We start from the raw sequence: 21612 nt of genomic DNA, 5'->3' as shown, positions 1-21612 counted from the left end.
TTGAGAGCTTTAGAAGCAGATGTAGCTTCCTTTGAACGGAGCGGGGCCAGCTGTTTGGCCCTGCTTCAAGCCTTTATGCTAAGCTAAGTTCGCTAGCAGGAGCTTCATATTTATTCTTGAGACATGAGAGGGGCATCAATCTTCTCATCGATGTTGAACTAGCTCTAAAGAATGCAGACAATTCAATAAATACAGTATTACTTGTGCCAGACATCCTCTGATGTCAACCGCAGCTCCTCCTTCGATTCTTAAGATTTCCTTCCTGTAAGACAGGAGTGCGAGGTGAAGAAGAGGAAAAGAAAGCCCGTTTATTTTTATTTTTTTATCCCTTCATGCAGCAGTAATAAATATGGCCTGTGTACTCATTAGCAGCAAGCCGCATACAGTTTTGAGGAGCTTGTGCTTGATAAATAATGCAGCAGAGGAGTGTCTGTTTGATCCTTGGAACAGAAGAAACCTGGGGACCATTTGTCTTCAAAGCGAAGCAGTGCAGGTAAGCAGAGGCTTCCTGGCAGAGTCATAAAGAACACTAAGTCCTTGAAAATGAGTCATTAGATTGTAACAGTGTTGCAGTGTTTGATTGGTCTGGTTCTTAAATGCAGATTGTGGCTTCGAAACTATTTTTGTATCCTAGCCCAGTGTTATGATTGTAAATGTTGTTGTCTTCCTTTACCTAAGTTGGCGAGACGGATGCCTTCTGTTCCTCAACGCCGTTCTCCTTTACATTCAGACAGCGTTACTCTCATTGGATAGAAGAACAGCACCTTGCCGTTGCCTCTGGAGAGAAGTCTGTGAGCATTTTCAATAGTCTCACGCAAATAAGTAGACATTGGAAGCCTCTACATCTTATCCTCTGACAGGAAACTATATGTCACTGTTAATAATTTGTCTGTAATGAGTTGTTTTGAAGCCATTCCTCTCCTGGGTCTGACATGGCAGTTTACAAGCATGCTTCCAGAAAGCCAAACAGAAAAAAACTTCTTTTTCATGCTGCAAGGAATTGAATTGAACACAAATGATGAAAAAATGCAATTAGTGTATTGAATGTTGGACTCTTGATTCAAAATAACCAATGAATATTGCAGAAGCTTTACTATACTGGGTATAAGAGGAACAAATGACAGACGGAAATGATCTGTCAGGGGCATGATATTTACTGTATACTAGTAACTCTAATATATATTAAAGAAGACATGAAATACAAAGAAGGCTGTCACTACCTTAATGTATCTAATTATGATATTTAAGAAGACCTATATGAGCTCCTCTCCATCCCTCCCCTAGATGCCGTTTCTGAAACATTTCTGGTAAAATAAATAAAAACTATATTTCTCTCTTCCTACTTTAATGCATCGAGACCTTTTGAGCATTCACTGTCATTTACCTTCCTCAAAATGCATAATTCAGTGCCGCGCGCACTGAACTCAAAAAACAATCCCTGATCTGTATCGTGAGTCAGTGGCATAAACCACCCACATGGAAGGCGGCGGCGCTGCTGTCGGGCTGGGCAGGTTCTGCAGCCGTCTCTTCTGAAACAACACGGCAGCGCAGTGAGGGCAGGCGGAGCAGGGGGATATGACGGATGGATGTGATTTAAGACAATATTCATCTCTTTCTTGAAGTTGTTCCCTCCCGCTGCAAAGAGTCCCGGGAGCCCCAGAGGGCAACACCCGCCAATGCGACTCGTCAGCGATGGGAGGATTGTGTTCTTGGCAGGGCGCTGCTATTTATAATCACTCAACACAGGGAAAGTGTCCAATAGTGTTAGGAGCTCCTTATCTCTAGGCTCTGTGAATATTCCTGTGTGTGGGCGGGCAGTGATGCTATCACAACGCACCAAACAGCAGCTTCACAACACACACACACACACATACACAACACAACACACGCACACACCACGGTAAATTCAAACTGACACTGGTCTCTTTTTTTTATGCAAACCCTTTTTGTGGTTACTGCCAAATCCAACATACATATTTGCAAGAAGTATTCCTCACTGGAGTGTGTGTTTATGTGCGTGTGTGTGTGTGTGTGTGTGTGTGTGTGCTATAGCCTATCAGTATTTATTATCCAATAAATTATTCAACCGTGTAAACTTTCCTCAATAAATTCCCCACTGAGTGTGACAGAGGGAGCCGACGTTTGACTGGAAGAAGACTCATTTCTACTCGGTGCCTTTTTTTCACACTGCGGTGCTTTTCTACCGCTAACTCCATTGTTACCGCCAAGCCAGATTGTAAATACACACAGAGTCACCAGCTGCTGAGTATAATGGGCTTGGAGGTCCACCTCCCCTCTCCACAGACACCCTGAGCAACCAGTGTAGGGTCAAGGACGTGATCCCTCACTGGCTTCCCACTCATGAATACGACTGTGTGGGGCAGTTAATAGACGTACAGGAGCAGATGAGAAAACCCGACTCCCACAGTTCCTTGTTTCCTTGTTAATTATTATATCTGTTGAAACCTGCAGCTACTCTCTTTCTGTCTCTTGAACTCACACCAACTTCATACTATATTAGGCGTATAATTGCTCAGTCAACAACAATCCGCTAAACCATTTAATCTTTAAATGGAGCAGTGGGTATCTGCCTGCTAAATCAGCCGTGACCTGGTCTCAGACAATTAAAACTATTGTTTGGGCTAAAGCATGGAAACACACACACACACACACACACATACACACACTTTATTTGTCCGGAGGGGCCCACCTAGGAAAGGAACTGGAACCCACTTAAGTACAATGCTCGTAGACATCCTTGGGTGGGCTTAGCAAAGATAAATAAATTAAATTAAATAAATCTGTGAACTGGACTTTCCACCAATTTCTTTCTTTAAAAAAAAAATATATATATATATATATATATGGTATACTGCATATTGCCATAGCAAAAGTTATGTACTGGAAACTACTTTATTAGATGTAATTAGAAGCACATGTGAGGAGGGAGAGAAATGCCAAAATACCTCAAGGATCTCTGAATCTAAATGTAAACTAAATGTACGTCTCGTGGAGGGTTTTGTTTATCAACTTGAATAGCAGTCACCAAGTTCCACAGAATTGGAAAAGAAGGTCAGGGCTCATCAGGGAACATTAACACAACATCACCCTCAAGACGACATTTCATCTCGCCCTCCTACCTACGATAGGTACTGAACTTAAACACTCCTTGGCCCTCGACAATCAATCTTAAATCAATTAAGTTTACAAAAGGGGCGCAAAAAAATTAATTGATAGGCAGCCGTGGAATGATAGCTATGTAGATGACACACACAAAATGGGAATGCCAAAATCCATGCACGCGTACTCCCATGACTTTGGCAGAGACTGATGCAACACCTCCACAATTACATGCTGCAGGCAAGACCAACAGCACAATATCTTCCATCAAACTGGCCAACATGAAGCCGCCAGTGTCTTGACATCCAATCATGCTCCTCAACACTGAGCTTATAATGAGTATGCCAGACTACGAGGAGAGTAGTTGTACACCCTTGATGCTAAACCCACCGTAAACTATATGGATATATATGGATAATAGATATAATATGGATGTGCATACCGTTTGTGATTCGTGTGGCTGGAAAACGGATGTGCCGTTAAGCTATGGCCCAGGGACACAAGGGTAGTTTTTGATATTCTATCATTTAAATAGTTTCACATGAGCACAACATTACATTCAGCCGTGAAAGTGGTCTAAGATTTAAGACAACTTAGGCATTTATACACAACATGTAGATACAGTATGTGCGTTAGTTAAGTTTCATGTTGTCCCGACACCGATGCTTTGTTGAGATCACAGATATTCAAATGTATTAATGACACTTTTTCTTTTCTTATTTTTAAGTACTGATTTTCTGAGCGTGTCCCCGTTGACACACGTCTATTGAAACCATAACCCTAGCCTGCACAGAACAATACACACACACACACACACACACGACAACACACACACACAGACAAACACAATATCGGCATGATTCTTTGACAACTCTAAAACAAAATATTCAGATGTTGATAATATACACACCACACAGATGGTGCGCATGGTGGAGCAATGTACCAAACACTAAAGACATCTCGCACAAATTTCCTTTACAAATAATTTTATGTGTGCAGAGCTGCTCACCCAGCAGGCAAGTGCTTCATAACTGCTGGCGTTGCCCCCAGCAAGGTCCGAACTGGCCCAGCTGCCACGCTGGGAAAACAAAATCAGACGCACCTAAAGTCATTTCACAGGAGCAGGCGGTTGAAGGGATCCAGATATGTAGCAGCCGTCCCTCCATAATAACCACTTATTTATTCAGCGGAATGCTAAACTCCTCAGCCCCTGCATTTGCCGCATGGTTTGCGACGTTCAGAGTTGCTAATCTCGTTAAACAGCGGAAAGGACATTAATCGTGAGCTATGCAAACAAGCCTCTAAGCATCAGGCTGGAGGCTCAGCCGGCTCGTATACCACACTGCTAAACCTCTCCACCCTCGCATGAGTGCGCGAGGGCCGGTGTGGGGGGACTTGGGCTGCTCTGGGGAGGGAGAGCTGTTCACTCTCCGTAGAAAAGACAAAACGGAAACCAAAACATCAACTAAAAAAAAGAAAAATAATGTCCAAGAGAGCGGCAGTCTTCACCCTTTAGAAACCCTTTCGTTAGCCGTCCCACGGGATTTATTTAGGGCACTTTTTGGACCCAATTTTCAACTAAATATAAAGTATTGTGAACTAAAATGTAGTATTTATGTGTCAGGGGGAGTCTATCAACGCTCCTGCTATATGTGTCTTAGGTTAAAAAGTACAGGAAGAGACAAAAAAAGTGGACTTATTATTGACATTTTTCTCAAGACGACTATCAAAAACACATTTGAAGTGAGGCAACAATGTACATTTCGTCCATCTCAATCCCTTCGGCAGTCGGAACTCTGAAAGCTCTCCGGCCCGCTGTACTTTGATGGCAAATGGCAAGCATAACATAAGGATCGTGGCGAGGTCTTACCCTGTAGTAGTCACTGCTGTAGATGTCCCTGGACATGCCGAAGTCTCCAATCTTGACCAGCAGGCCATTGCCCACAAGGCAATTACGGGTTGCCAAATCTCTGTGGACAAAGTGCTGGGAGCCCAGGTAGACCATGCCCGAGGCGATCTGGGTGGCGATGTGAAGCATCTGGGAAAGGCCCAGCTCTCCGTTGGACTGCAGTGGCTGTCCGTCGACCAGGATCATGGCGTCTGGGCCGTGGGCTCTGGGTGACGACAAATAAAGAAATCCCATTGATTAATGATTTGATTTAATCAAATCTAATGTTGATGATGGAGTTTGAGTCTTTGTTTCAGGGAACTGACTCATGACGTTCAGGACGCTATCTCCAGTTGGCTGACATTAGCCACATCAGCTTCTGGTTATACAAGACCAAATAAGTGTTTATCAGACTGTAAGCAGCTATTTTTCATTAGTATTATTGCTTAGAAGTTAAGCGTTTAACTTGTGAGAGGAAATGTGTGTTATTTCTTCCTTTTGAAAGTTACATAATCTCACTTAAACACTTCACTGCCCCTTTAATAAGTAACCCGAAGCTCCTGAGAGTGCTAATAAAGTATTATATTGGCAGTATTGGTATTTTTTTTTATACCTATTTGGATTAATTAGCATTAACAAAGACAGGGCTGTTAAATCATTAACAAATTTGCTATAACCTGCAAGCACTCAAGCATCTTAAATTGCAACGACAAACTGCTTTTATGAATTCAAGGTTACTATATATGAGTCATTGGTGGAGCAGTTTTGGCCACATTTCCATATACTGATGTCCATCACGTCAGGAACTTTAATGAATTTCTTCGAGCTGCTCTGAGTCGTACATTTACCAGAACAAGTCCACTATGGGATGAGAGCTCTTTCCCTGCTTGGCATTTGCACTAATTTCCTGTGAGACGTCCCTGCTGTTGTCCTCACCGTCTTGTCTCCGTGACTAAAGACGTTGTGCCATGCAGGAGAGCTCCGCCACTCCCTCCCAGGCTGTCTTCCTTTTCCCCATCTCTCAATTTTGGTACAATTCACCGTTCTTGGCTTTAAGTGTGTGTGTGTAATAACTCAGCTCCATTAGCAGTGCTCTTCCTTAGTGAGTGTCTCTCTGTCTCTCTACCTCTATTTCACTTGAGATAAATCTCGTAGCGGCCGAATGACGGCAGGTCGCCTTCCTTTTATCTGAAAGGTCGAGCACATCAGATACCGTATTCATTCCTTCCCCATTCCCCACACATCTCATTTGTTAAATGTGGCCAAGAGGGCCAATAGACCAAAAATCAGCCACGTCTTGCACCTTGCATGAAAGAATGTCATCATTCGCGACATTGCCTTTCATTTCAGGACTGATTTCCCAACAGAAAGTCTTCCCGCGCTCTCCAATCCGCGAACACTCTCACACCCAATCGTAACATGTCATCTCTTCAACTATTGATCAAACTTCAAAAACAAGATCGACCACACACGCACGCACACAAACACACACACACACACACACACACACACACACACACACACACACAGGGCTGCTGTCGACACACTTGAAACGACACTCTTCTATCCCAGACTCATGCGCACACTGACATCAACTCCAGTGAAGCTTCCCATTACCAAAGCGCACGCCGTACGGGCATCGTGTCTCTTTTGTTGAGGCTTATCAGAGGTCACTTCCCTCGGTACAGTCTGACATTACAGAACAAAAGCATCGAAGCACTCGTGTTTGATAACCCAGAAGGCTGTGAAGTTGCCAGGATATTGTATCGGTAGCAGGAATTTGACGAAGCAATCTCAGTTTTCTTGGTTTTCTTATTGAAGCTTTACAATTACTGGATGTCAATAACTCGGTGGACACTTTCATCTAAAAGTCAAGCCGGTACCCGGAGTGAAAATGCTCAAATGCACAGGTGGCACAGACACACACACACACACACACACACACGCACACATAATTTGTTATTAAGCTCCCCCTCCCCCCCCCTTTTGTTCAGTACCGACTGATGCATTTTATAATTGGCAACACTAGCCTGGTACATTGAGGTGTGCCGTCAGGGACAAACTGACCTGAGGAATTTGTTGAGGTCTCCGTGCTTCATGTATTCGAACACCATGATGAGAGGATCTCCGTCGACGCACACTCCGTAGAACTTAACGATGTGGTCATGCTGCAGATTGGTCAGCAGCTCTGCCTCCCTCTGGAAGTCCTTTCTTGCCGACAGGTTGGGATCTTTCAGTGTCTGGAAGGGAAGATGCAAACGTCACCGTGACGCATTCAGAAAAGGTCCCGGATGGTTGGGGCGATGGTAACGAGCTGACTCGGCCTGCCTCTGTCCAATTGTTCCAATCATTTGTCTTTCTCAAGGAAGCCAGGTATACAACTACACACAACTCCAGATAAAAGAAAGCAATAGCATTATAATAATACCGGTACATACATTGCTTGTTGTTCATTTGTTGAAGCAAAACACCTCCAGCACCACAAGCTTGGCAGTAAAATGGTTGGACAACTGCTGGATTACTACTTTGTCATTTTACAGATAAACAAGGTCCCCAGTAAGTTTTTGCTGATTGCATGACTTTTCATCTACTGCCACCAGCAGGTTTAACATGTTGACATCTCCTGAACTCTTTCTTTATACCCAATAAGGTGTTCCCTTTTGTTACTGCCTCCAGCTGATGCTGATGTGTTTTTTTGCCCGCCTTCCCTTCCTTTATCACCAACAGCAAACGCAACAGCACCAGCGTGACTCCACGGGAATAGGGACGATAACAGGGGAAAAACAGTTGTGTTTGCCCGATAGTCGATGGTAAACACCATTTTGAGTTAATACCAAATTATGTTCAAATGTCTTCATAATGGTGAAGAAACCTTTGAAACTGTGAAGTAGTCTGTCCCGGTTGAACAGTATTTGTACACACAGTAGGTGGCTATGCATTATATCCGCCACTAGGGGGGGGGGGGGGGGACGACTGTACACAAAACATGTTTATCTGACTGGTCGCCGAATAAAGCAAGGAGTGCCTTAAACTCCTCTGAAGTGGATTACACACATGACATATCAAATGGGATGTCAGTTGGCGCCCGTATCAGAAAAAGAAGGGAGAAAAATATCACATAACGTGCTTTGTATTGCAGCCTCTATCGGAGGAAAAAAAAAGACTTGACACGTCATCTGGAAGAAGAGAACGCAGCGAGCGGCTTCTCGTGATCTCCTCGGCCTGGAGACGTGCTTTCTCAGCTGTTACAGATGGAAAGACCTTGGGATGGAAATACATTTACTTATATGTGCTGCTCTTGCAGTGAAGTGCTGGAGGTAGCTGACATGTATGGCAGAGTGGGTGAAATAGCCATGAAAATCTATTACCAAATCAAACCGCACTCTTAAGGATATGTTTCTCGTCTGGGCATCTGTCCAAAACAATACCTTCAAGTGCTCGACTACAATAAATTGAGGCAAAGCGCCGCAATGAATTTTCCCTTTGTTGACCTTTAAGTGTATTCAGAGAGCCTGTTTCTGCTCCATCACAGACAGGAGCATGTTCAGAGGAAAATGCACATTTGCATTGTGTGTTTTGACAATTAAGAAGTCATTGGAGAGGATATTTTTTATTAAACAATTTCTTTGTTAATCCGGTAAGAAAGAAAGAAAAGGAAGTGACAGACAGACACCCCACCATCTTCATTTAAACTCTTCCACTAACTTCTCCGGTCAGGGCTGATTTCTGACTGGATCTTGATTTTATATTTTACTTTGTTGAGTCTGCATCATACAATCGCTCGTGTTCACACTGGGAAGCTGGCAAGCGCAACTTAATGTTGAGCACTGTTGAACGCATTGCCCACACGGCGTCAATGCTTCTAACCGCGTTAAGCTCTTTAAAACAACGCATCTAGTTCTCCGGAGTATTAACTTCACTCGACAGTAATTGGCCGTCCCTAGGCTGATACTTAGACTGGTTCTAAAGGGCTACACAGACAGGTGGGGGAGCCACCAAACTGAACACATCTTTTTAATCTCTTTTTCTTAAATATGCCAATACAATCATGTTTCTCATATTAGTGCATTTCGAGAAATATGCTTAATCACGTTTTTACTGGGGGGGGTGGGGGGGGGGTGGGGGGGAGACGATCGACACCATGCTCATAAGTGTGAGTATGAAGCTACACTCAGGAGACAGTTAGCTTGGCCTTTCATGTGATACCCGTCTCCAGTCACTACTCCTTACATAACATTACGTTTACTCTATTGTGAGTAGAAAATTGGGGTTTTAATAATTCGCATAATTGTTTGCATCATCACCGAAAGGAGTAGAGTTGCGGAGTTGCTCGTATCAGAAGGAGTACTAACAAGTGGCTATCTGCACGTGGAACGAGATATGCACAGTGGTGGTGGTTGGCCATGAGATTCATATAAAACTGATTTATGATGGCACAGCCCACTGCGGGGGCTCGTGATAGGTCAAAGCATCATTCATCGTGACAACTGGATTCACCCAAATCCTGGCACATTTTACTGCACAACTGTATATGTTTTATATATTTTATTTATATATATATTTTTTTTTTCTCAAACTATCGAATGAGACTCATTGCAATTCATGTTGATGGACACTACTTTGTTTTTTGAGGGGCATTATAGCACGGCTTCAAGGCTTAGCTTCACATTTTCATACAGATACGAATCTTCTCATCTCACTCTATACAGTGAAAGTGTATTGCCCAAAGTGTTACACTCACACACACACACACACACACACACACACACACACACACACACACACACACACACACACACCATACCTTGACAGCCACCAGCATCTTGTCCTTGGTGGGGCTGAGGTTGTAACACTCTGCCAAGAAGACTTTGCCGAATGCTCCTTCGCCCAACTCCCTCTTCAGGATGATGTCTCTCCGCTTTATGTGCTGGACTACTGAACCACAGACAGGCAGGGAGAGAAAAGGGTGGAGGAATGGGGGTTAAGGAGTGATATGAGTCATTTAAAAAACTAAAAAACAAGAAGAGTCTTTCCTCAGATGCTAAACATTTTTTGTGGGACAGAAAACCATGCTGTGGTTGCAGAAGAGGGGGAAAAGAAGCAGTGTGTGCTGCACTGTGGCTGCAGCTATACTTTAGTATTTCACATTCTAGTCAAGAGCTCAAGTTTGTTTGCATCTCATTGATGTAATAGTGGATCCATAACGCCTCGAATATTTCGTCATTTCTCCTAATGTAAATGTGATGCAGGTTCAAACGAAGCAGGTACCGGATATGCGTTCTTGTCAAAAGGTGAACGATGTTTTATCTAACTATTAAGTTACATTGGGGGGAACATTGGGGTTCAAGTGGTTTTAAATCTCCAAAGCTCAAAAGGAACCTCAGGATGACACCAGACCCAACGAGACGCACATCTCTGATCTGGATTCCTTGGTGTCTACCGTCGGCACTGAAAACAACGGGACTTTTTCTAACGAGGAGAATTGTAAAATGTCTACTTCTGTAAAATCTCTGTGAGGAAAATGAAACAGCGAGCTGAGCATGGCGAGAAAAACTCTCTCTCTCTCTTCCTCTATACTCCTCATTCTATGTTTCGCAACAACTCACTCTACAGGATCATTTAAGAGCTGCAGGACAATCAATTCCTGTCGTTGTGGATGTTGTGACCTTCAACCTTTTACATCGTGGACGTGTGAGCGAAAGGGAGAGAAAGTGTGAGAAGACAGAGAGTTTGGAGACCGGCAGGCGTCAGGGATTAACTGTTCCACCTGGCAGGCTCCGAAGTGAAAGAGTGGGGGAAAGTGGAGGAGTTGTTGGCTCCTGAACACAACCGCTCTGAATAAACATGACCGTTTGTCGGTTAACCATTAACATTGCAGCACTTCTATAAAAATGTACACAGTTTCCCAACAAGATCTATAAATAAAGATGAGACTTTACTACCACGATATACATAAATTATGAGTGAAATTAAACAAGCATGTTTATTGCTCAGCAACTGGAAACACATACATAGGGTGAAGGTCCAAACCAAATTCAATACATTTGAAATCAAATCATGAATCCCAAATTAAATAATGAACCACTGGAATTAAATTACATTCTAATGGTTACAAGCAATCACTGTCCAATATTTGTTTCACCTTAACTGCTTATAGAGTACATAAGGAGGAATGCCACCAATTTAAATAAGCCATTATGTTTATTGTTTATGTCCCCGAACAGATTATTCAGTGTCTGTGGACCACTCTTCCCTTAATCTGATCAAAAGCATTATGAGCCTAAGATTTCATTACAGAGGCATACCAGGTTTACACAACAATAAACAAATGGGGCACCGTGAGATAATAACATGAATTATTAAAAGATTGAACCAGATTTTAAATTAAATTTAAAATCAAGCTAAATCTTCTGGCCCGATTGTCAGATTTGACAGTGAGATTACTAATTCAAGGCTCTTTTACTGCGATAGGAACCATTGATTTATTGGCCCTGTGATGGCCATACGTCTCCAGGCTTCCTTTACATTCTCCTGTTAGCAAAGCCACCAATCCGAAGCGTGCTCGGTAGACGGGTAAACTTCCAGCATCTTTATCCGCCCTCCATCTGTGCGTTCGTTGAAATCACACTGGTGGTTGTATAGGTATTATAGAAAATATGTCACTGAGGACTCATGGGCACACAAGACGACATACTGAAAAAACACAGACGAGAGCTCATGAGCTGTTGCATCTGTTGTCCCCAGCCAACATAAAAGTGAGGCATGCTGGATCTTGAAGGCAGGTCAGTGTTGCTTCAGTTTCTCCCCACACCTACAGTACTGCTATTTGATCTCTTCCTGCAGAGGAGGCAGTTAACTTTCAGGAGTAAAATAAAGTCAAATAAAACACCAAGCACCGGCAGAGTGTGGCTCCCCTCAATGATTACATTTCTTTTTCTTTTTCTTACTGTTTGGCTGGGGATATTGTCCGGCCGCTAAACTTAAACTATCCCAAACTTTCTGCAGCGGAATAAAAAGGCCCATTTCCACATACATTGCATGGTTTCTTTTCTGCTTTAGACTATACGACTTCCACCTTAGTTACTGTTGCTTGACAATGGGGGCGGACTTACCACTCAAGGTTCGTAGTAATTATTGAAACAACACAGCTACAGGTTTCCGACAGAGGAAGACAAAATGTGGTGGAAATTGCCAAAGAAGAAACCTCAACCTCTCATTTTTAACCAGACCATCATTTGAAGCTAGCTAGCTAAATGGGGCTAACGTTAGCTTCAAGAGTCGGGTAAAGATCTCGGTCTCCAGCTGACTTTTGAATGTTTCCAGTCGTTCTGAAACAAGAGTCCTTTAAAAAGGTCTTGAGTATTGCGCATCATGGCTAAAATGCTAAAAGACAGACGAGTCCCCTTGTACAGCGTCGGCAAGCTATGATTGGACCACCGCTGTTGGGGGGGGGGGGGGGAGAAACCAATTTCATAAATACATACTGTATCTAATGCGCGATTGGTTACCTCGCTGCAATTTTCCAGTTCATCTATTTGAACCCTTACCACCTGTGATCCCGCTATGATAGAGATAATCAATGGGAGGCAGCAGCTCCATTAACCCAAAAGGAGTTCACCGAAAGGTGACATTTCTGAAAGTTCCTCTGGGATTTTTTCTTTTTTCTTTTCTTTTCTTTTTCTCCTTATTCTTTTTGGCAACTTCTCCAGACTCACTAGACCATCTGGCGGCGAACATGTTGAGGAGGCCTTCCTGTCGGACGGTATCAGAACCAGCATTGCTGAAAATTGGTGTTAAATATGAAGACATGTCCCAGTTTTTAAAGTAGATCAGAACACCAGTGTCTGCAGAAGATGGCAGCCAGTTTGCAGGGTGAGAGCCCCGCCAGAGACACTCACATCAATGCTGTCAAAGCTCCATCCTGCTCTCCAAGAGCTGAAAGAAAACATACTTAAAATGTGTTTTAACTAGATTTCAAAGGCCAAATGTCTCTGATACCTTCACAGCTGATAAAGGAACATAGATTTTTTTCTTTCTTTCTTCTTAAGAGTTTCCAGACTTAACTTCTTAAGAGTTTCCAGACTTAACATCCATCCCCCACTGAATCCTATCTCTACTGCTCCACTATTGTACTCTTCCTGGAGAAATATTAATAATCTTTTACTGTAATTCTTTTCCGTGCACTCCTCCAACGTTCACGATCATCCAAGGATAAGCGTTTGCCCTTATTATCGCGTGCCTGTCATGCGGGTGATCCCGGTCTTGAAGCTCATCGCGCCTTTAAGCTCCTCCGGATGAGATGGTTGGTGAAACGCCAAAAATGTGGAACAATGTGAAGGTTCTATCAGCAGGTGCCTCAGAAACGTCCTCTTTTTTAACCACACAATGTCAGAGAACAATACCATTATTTTTTCTAACTTCTCCTCATAAGTTAACGTTTGATTGTTATCTCGACTTTCACTTTGTGATTCTATTCTCTTCCGCCGCGCGGTGAGGCGACGGCTTCGTAGACAGCTTTTCTTATCATACGCAAATTGGTCATTTGCATCCGTTTTAATCATATCTTATCAGTTTGATCACAATATCTCAACTTCTATCTTTGTCATTAACGTGAATCCACTAAACTGAAGCACACTCACAGATAAACTCACGTAATTATTTTAGGAATTCGATTTCTTCCTGACACGTTTGCCTAATAATCACATTAAAAGGCAATTTTACTGGATGCTCCATAAACTCTTTTTGCACTTTTACTCCAGGAACTCCGTCTCCCTGTTCGCTCTTTAAGAGATCAGAAGCGGCTCTGATCGGGTGTGTATGACAGGTCAGATATCAGTCGTAAAGCCTGAAAATGTGTCAAGCATGAAATGTTATTGTGTAGAATAACTGATGTGAACTCGACCAAGCTTGACAAAGCCATGCGGACTCTTGGTGAAGGCCGCAGAACACCAGTGTCACCTTTTTAACGTTGCCCATTTAACGACTTTGTCACCGGATTTTGAAACCGTTCAACCCCGTTTAAAAACTTTATTTCTTCCGGCAACGTGAGACGACACGGGAATACATCGTCACGCTGTGAGAGTAAGAGTGAGACTGATGTTGATATAAAAAGGAACCCATCCATCAGTGCACTGTGAAGGCACCGAGAGGTTTACATATAGACAGATCCGTGTCGAGGGGGGAGGGGGCGTAAATAACCTGCTATTACTGTGATGGCACCTCACTTTTAAAGCTGCGGCACTGTAATTCGTGATATTTACACTTTTGCCCATTTTTGCAGAGAAATGTGACGGGGAGCGACTGTAAAACATGCCACACGTGGGAAAAACATCGTCTCTGAAATGCTATTGAAATATAGGTTACAATTTAAAACACGGTAGCTGGTCCATCTTCATTACAGAGCTGTGTGTGTTTTCTGTCCCTGATGTCGGAAATCGCCTGAGGAAACCTCCGGGAACCCACCGCGTCCATTCAGCACCATAGTTTAACGTTCCATTTGCACCCGTTGCCCAACCCCCCCCCCCCCCCCCCCCCCACCTCTTATCCACCTCCCCGGATATAAATATTTCATCCATGTTCGTTTCTACCACTGTAATGGAAAACAATATATACTCATCACATCATATTATATTTTATATAACAATGTTGTGCTTATGCTGGCAATAACCTTTTTGTGCTGGAACTCCTCGAGCATCTCGCTGTACTCACAATCGTTAGACGTTCACTCCCTTTTGACTGGAATAACACATTCTTTTGTAACACCCCCCCCCCTCTATCAAACCCACTCTCTTATCTGCCTCCTGTGGCCTTCGGCTTGTGAATCTGCCGCTGGGACCCGGAAACTTGTAGCCTCCAGCATTCTCTCCACAATTTTGATAATACAATGAAGCAAACCATATAACCTCTGACCTCTCACCCCTCCCTTTCATACTCACTGACTGTGCATGTCCGTGTGTTCCTCGACCCCTCGGAAGGAAGAGTATATAACTGAGCCCAAAACCAATGTGCGTTGGTGCTCCCCTGCGGAGCGATCATCGTCCTGCTGACTTAAACTACTCGCTTAAAGGTTGATTGTTGGATCTCATTATTTTAAACATCTCATCCGAAGCTTGTGAATAGGAGTTACAAATAATTCTACCACACCACCTCGAAGCAGCTCTTAGGGAGCGAGCCTATGGACAGTGGCGAGGACAAGTCACCTTCGGTTTCCTCTGCAGGCAGACCGAAGCTGCATCTTTGCAGCCTATTTACCCAGAGTGGCGAGATTAAATCTCCATGCCGCACGCAGCTCAGCATCATTCATTTGGCGAGGCTCCCCTGAGGCCTCGACGCCGGCAGACGTTCTCCCTGACCACGCAGCCGACTTTTTACCCAGCTAGCCAGGTCATGGGGGAGCGCAGCTGTTGGGAGGGCTTTGTTCTGCACCTGTGTCTGTGCGTGCGTGTGTGTGTGTGTGTGTGTGTGTGTGTGTGTGTGTCACCCCCCCCACCCAGCTCTACATTTAGTTGCTTTGAAGTCACTTGTCATGAATTATAATTCACTGCCGCTGTTATTTGTTTTCTTTCACAAAGAACAAAGCAAAACACTGCCACTTTAGGCCAGCTCTCATCAAACATTACCACTACAGCTTCACATGGAGACCTATTAAATACATTAATCATGCGTCGTCGGATCAATAAGCAACCGCGCAATGTATTTATAACAACGGATAACTATTGTGTCAATCGTTTCAATCTCCTCTGAGATCGGGCTTTCAAAGAAATCAAAGGGGGGAGTAATTTCACCGAGATCGGTGTCGTGCACTCGCAGCTAAGATTGCCGCAACAGAAAGAGCACCCCGGGGAGCTGATATTCAGGTGAGAGGCACTCATCCAGCAGTTAAAAGCATATACTAAAAGCTCTCCGCCACCACATTCACCGTAGCACAGGGGCTGTTGGCATAGTTGTGCCACTGTGACATGAACAACCAGCACTTACTGTGGACTCTCGGTGGGAATCTCTCCCCAAACCTGCCGGCTGCCGGCTGCCGGCCGGGCTTTTCGGTAGCTGCTGCCTGGCCTCGATGAACACTGTGTTGTCTATAGCGTGTGAACACGCACCCAATCCTGAACTAGGGGAACTAAAACATGCATCTGTCACACACAATCAGCCACACATGAGTCCAGAGATATGGAGTCCCAATATGTTCATTATAAAAATTTTAAAAAAGACATTACGAAATAAGTAATCATTCACTCTCAATGCTTGATTAGCTGCGTTAGCACGTTAAGCTAAATGAAAGGAGCTTTACTGCCCGGACTAGTCGGGTGATTCATAATTCATAATTACTTGTTTACGTGTTAACTAACTGGCTCAAAAGAAGCGTGCTTCGGAGAGGGAGGGGCCATGTGATTGGCTGACCGATGAGGGGATGACTGGTGACGCTGTCTTTGGAAAAGTCACGTAAAAATGTCTATGATCTAATACAAATGAGCTCTTAATATTAAAATAAGAATGATGAATTTAAATTTCAATATTTCATACGCAATTTAATAATTGATTTTATTCATTTCATAATTTCTTATTTACGTAATTAAAATTAAACACTTAGCGCCTCCATACCACTACACTTATGAAGAGAGATAACATTGTACATTGATTTCCTCTTGACAATTGCTTCTCCCTGAGCTCAACCTCAGTGTTATTGCTGGATTAAAGTTTAGGCATTAAGCACACTTAAGCTTTAAGTACTTCACACTTGCTGCTCAGGGGAGCTTCCTTTGAAAGGGACAGCCAACACAAAATAGTTATATTTGACATCCCAGAGCAGCTGCTGGTCCTCAGGGATGAAGTATCAAATATGTTTGTAATAAAGCAGAAGAGGGTTACGAAAAAACCCCAAACAAAACTGTCGGCTGGAGTCATCACTGATGGCAATAAATTATTAATAGCGCTGACCTGTCGACACGCATGAGAATGTGTTACATTTACGTCCGACTTTAATTGGCAGCTCTTTGGTCCGATGTAAATGCTAATGCGGGATGTGTTTGCAGACTCACCACAGCCTCCATGTAGTTTGTCTCAGCTTCCAGTGGCAGGAGCTCGGAAACGTGGAGTTTTTAGTTGTTTTTTGTTGCATATTGCAGCCACTCTAGTTGGAAAAAGTAATTAAAGCGTGTTTGCAGAAGCAAACATTTCTAATTTACTCTGCGATGTATTTAACGTCCATTGCTTACTGCTTCGTCTGTGCAGTTGTTCCCTATATGAGCTGAAAAAGGCAGTTGCATTCGCACTCGTCACTGCGTCTGCCGGTTTGTCTGATGGGCTCTTCAAGTTAATTTCTACGTGGTTTTTGTCCATCTTGAATGCGATTTTTTTCTCATCAACAATTATCTTTTCAGAGCAGTTTCTCCCGCGACGTTTTTCCACTTCACTCCGTTCTTGCTCCGAGCTGAAAAAGAAGCTCATCTTGGACTTCTTGAGCAACACGGTTGTTTGAACTCACAACTGCCTAACCCGTGGGGCCGTTCTGTTTCAAACCATAATTCATGCAATCATAGCCTTGGAACATGATAACTGCCTTTCAATCAATCTGCTCTACATTTCCATACATTCGCCGAGCTCTCAAGCTGCCAAATTAGACACTCCCCGACTATACTGGAAACATGTTAATCTTCAAAACGCATCACCTTGAGCATAATTATGTCTCTGCTACACTCGACACAGAGGGGGCGAGTCCGAGCTGCGGCCACGCGTGACATCCCTAATAACATGGATATAATGAAAGGCTACACGCTATACTCCAACATCAAAAGCTATTGTCTAATTTTGGCCAGCGGGATGTAACAAATCCATAATTAAAATAGCAAGCTGAGTGATAAAACAAAGCCACTTGCTGTGAGACAGCGGATCCGACTAGATATGCATCTGTCATTAGGCTTAATAATTGCCCTTTGCCTTTTCTGCCTTTATCTCTCTAATACGGCTGTATTTCCCCGGGATTGGTCCTTTTTTTCAACCCGGCAGAGGAAGAAAGAAAAGAGCTGATCTCTTCGAACGTCCTAATCAGTCACGGCGCGCCTATTTACCGCAACCACCGGTTCACCCAGGAGATGAACCGATCGAACGGCGGCTCTTCATGCTTTTCGAATTGGCATCGGAATGAGTGACAACTGTGACGTCACTTTTCCCCGTAATGCTCCAAAATTCCCTCCGGCCTGCGTTTGCACAGGTTGCCAGGTTACACTAGAAGGCAACTAGGATTGGATAATATATAAATAAAGAAATGTCCCTGCAATGTGCCGCAGCCTGACAGCCGAGATACTTTGCCAGTATATTCACTTGAAGATCAAACACTCGTGAATAAAACATCTGATGGGGCACACTGGAAGCACTGGTGCTCTGCAGCAGGCCCGGTATCCCATCGCATGAAGCCGTTTTTTAACGGAAGCCGGCAGACAGCATCAGCGGACCGTCCCTCCTCCCCGTTATGGTTGGTGGAGCTGGTTTCAAATTACACGGAGCCCAACAAATGGGCAGTAGACTGGTTGTGTGAGCGGACTGGGACCGACCAACACATTAGTGAACTCCCGATCCACCCAGGGGAGGAGGAGTGTGTTCATATTAATGTGCGCTGGTGGGACTACTGCGGACAGTAGGGAGGTGTGTGTGTGTGTGTGTGTGTGTGTGTGTGTGTGTGTGTGTGTGTGTGTGTGTGTGTGTGTGTGTGTGTTTGTTTGTGCAAGCTATTCTCCGGGATAAGAAGCTTTCAAGTAAATTAATGAATACATTATGGATCGGTGGCCGAGCGTCAACAAAGCCGCCGTACTGTACGGAGTGAAGCTGCAGGGGTGAGCAAGACCAGCGGCACAATGAGGATGGGGGGGGGGGGGGGGGGGGGGAGGCACTCAAGTGACCGGTGGCTGAAGACGCTTATCAAACCATAGAGGAGGGAAAGTGAGGTGAGATATCGTCCAATCCACTCCACCCACAAGCCACACTAACCGTGCGCCTACAACCACGCACATTCACAGATCCATTCATAGACACACATGGTGAAGATACACACATGGACACACATAGTGAAGATACACACATGGACACACGTAGTGAAGATACACACATGGACACACGTAGTGAAGATACACACATGGACACACACAGTGAAGATACACACATGGTGAAGATACACACATGGACACACGTAGTGAAGATAAACACATGGACACACATGGTGAAGATACACACATGGACACACATAGTGAAGATACACACATGGACACACACAGTGAAGATACACACATGGTGAAGATACACACATGGACACACGTAGTGAAGATACACACATGGACACACACAGACACACGTAGTGAAGATACACACATGGACACACATGGTGAAGATACACACATGGACACACACAGTGAAGATACACACATGGACACACACAGACACACGTAGTGAAGATACACACATGGACACACATGGTGAAGATACACACATGGACACACACAGTGAAGATACACACATGGACACACACAGACACACGTAGTGAAGATACACACATGGACACACATGGTGAAGATACACACATGGACACACATAGTGAAGATACACACATGGACACACATGGTGAAGATACACACATGGACACACACAGACACGCGTAGTGAGGATACACACATGGACACACGTAGTGAAGATACACACATGGACACACACAGACACGCGTAGTGAAGATACACACATGGACACACATGGTGAAGATACACACATGGACACACGTGGTGAAGATACACACATGGTGAAGATACACACATGGACACACGTGGTGAAGATACACACATGGACACACGTGGTGAAGATACACACATGGACACACACAGTGAAGATACACACGTGGACACACACAGTGAAGATACACACATGGACACACACAGTGAAGATACACACATGGACACACATAGTGAAGATACACACATGGACACACACAGTGAAGATACACACATGGACACACACAGTGAAGATACACACATGGACACACATAGTGAAGATACACACATGGACACACATAGTGAAGATACACACATGGACACACATAGTGAAGATACACACATGGACACACATAGTGAAGATACACACATGGACACACATAGTGAAGATACACACATGGACACACATAGTGAAGATACACACATGGACACACGTAGTGAAGATACACACATGGACACACACAGTGAAGATACACACATGGACACACACAGACTTTTCCTTTCCCCGTCTGTCCGTCTGTCTGTCTGTCTGTCTGTGTGTGTGTGTGTGTGTGTGTGTGTGTGTGTGTGTGTGTGTGTGTGTGTGTGTGTTTGTTTGTCCTGAGGGTAGAGAATACATTCACATTCATCGAATGATCCGCAGGAGCCAATTTGCTATTTTTCCAGCCGCTGGGGGGAAGCAGCGGCCATTGTGACCTTGAGAGGGATTCGGGGGTTCATTTTCTATTTATTCCGATACACGCACACAGAATTAAAAAAAAGACAAAAAAGACCAACATAAAGACAATGGACGCAGCATTCCGAGAGGCAGAGCGTTCTGTGCAAGTCGCCTCCGTCTTGCACAGCCGGGCGTCTGACTTTTGATTTCCAGGCGCGCCGTTGATCGGGAGAAAGTTTCATCCGTGCCCGCTGTCATGTATTCATTAGCTCGCAATCAGACCTCCTGTGCAAGGCGCGCAACGTCATAAATCAGTCACCGGACGGACATTAACAATTCATGCGAATTCATAAAACATAAGAGCCGTCATTTATTCATCACCTCTAAATGGGATTTCCTTCCCTCTCATTGGCTCCACAGCTCGGGAGTCAACTTCCTGTCCGACGGCCATTTTGAGAGCGAGCCAAGATCTAAACCGACGCAGATCCAGTGCAAATTGGAGGAGGAGGAGTCTGATCTTGCGCACTGACTGACGTTCAGAGAGGAGGAGGAGGAGGAGGAGGAGGAGGAGGAGGAGTGGCGCCTTTTCCCCGGCTAAATCCGGCTGGTGCGCCTGGTATCGCGAGGAAGAGGAAGCAGCAGGCGGCGGGCTGCTGGCACAGTTGTTTTTCTGCTGATTCTCTTGAGCGGTTGATGTAATTGTGAGTAATTAGGCCTTAAAATGGTCTTGTCTTTCCCAAACCTGGAACATGAGTCCTAGGGGAGGGTGGCGGAGGAGGAGGAGGAGGAGGAGGAGGAGGAGGAGGAGGAGGAGGAGAGGGTGGGGGGGGGGGGGGTCTGAACACCATGCAGTGGCTGGTACACCGACGGCTGCTCTTGACTCAAAAGATCCTATATGAGAAGCCTGGAACGGAGCCAGCAGATGCTGACGCCATATGATCACGCTGACTCTGTTGACAACACTAAATTACACTATCGCCCCCGGGGGCCCCCGGCTCTTATCACTGTTAAGCTCAAAAGCAAATGACAATGGGGATGCAACAGTTGGGGTGAGCCTAATAAAGACGTGTTTGATGTCTGTCTGTCTGACTCTCATTTGACAGCGCGTAATATTTTTTTAGATACAGTGTTCTTAAGCGCCTTGCAGTGTTAGTATACTGAGCATCATGCTTGAATACCAGTAGGCTCCCTTTTGC

The 21612-nt window shown here is 44.4% G+C and overlaps 1 protein-coding gene across 4 annotated transcripts in view; it reads right to left on the bottom strand.

The window, feature by feature from the left end:
* The window catches only part of ntrk3b (neurotrophic tyrosine kinase, receptor, type 3b), a 147697-nt gene that overhangs the window by 10553 nt on the left and 115532 nt on the right, over nt 1-21612 (bottom strand). For 3 of the 4 annotated variants that reach the window (XM_034526554.1, XM_034526546.1, XM_034526536.1), the window contains 3 exons: nt 9813-9943; nt 7076-7248; nt 4991-5234 (listed from right to left, as the gene is read on the bottom strand). In XM_034526554.1, the coding sequence (XP_034382445.1) occupies nt 4991-5234; nt 7076-7248; nt 9813-9943 (548 nt within the window). Of the gene's footprint in view, nt 1-4129; nt 4199-4458; nt 4540-4990; nt 5235-7075; nt 7249-9812; nt 9944-21612 lie in introns of all 4 variants that reach the window. The other variant, XM_034526528.1, reaches the window with a different exon arrangement.

This window comes from Cyclopterus lumpus, chromosome 3 (assembly GCF_009769545.1).
Source record: "Cyclopterus lumpus isolate fCycLum1 chromosome 3, fCycLum1.pri, whole genome shotgun sequence".
In the NCBI taxonomy this organism is placed as follows: Eukaryota; Metazoa; Chordata; class Actinopteri; order Perciformes; family Cyclopteridae; genus Cyclopterus; species Cyclopterus lumpus.
Note: the sequence above shows the minus strand (reverse complement) of the source record. Positions and strands in the feature narration are given on the sequence as shown.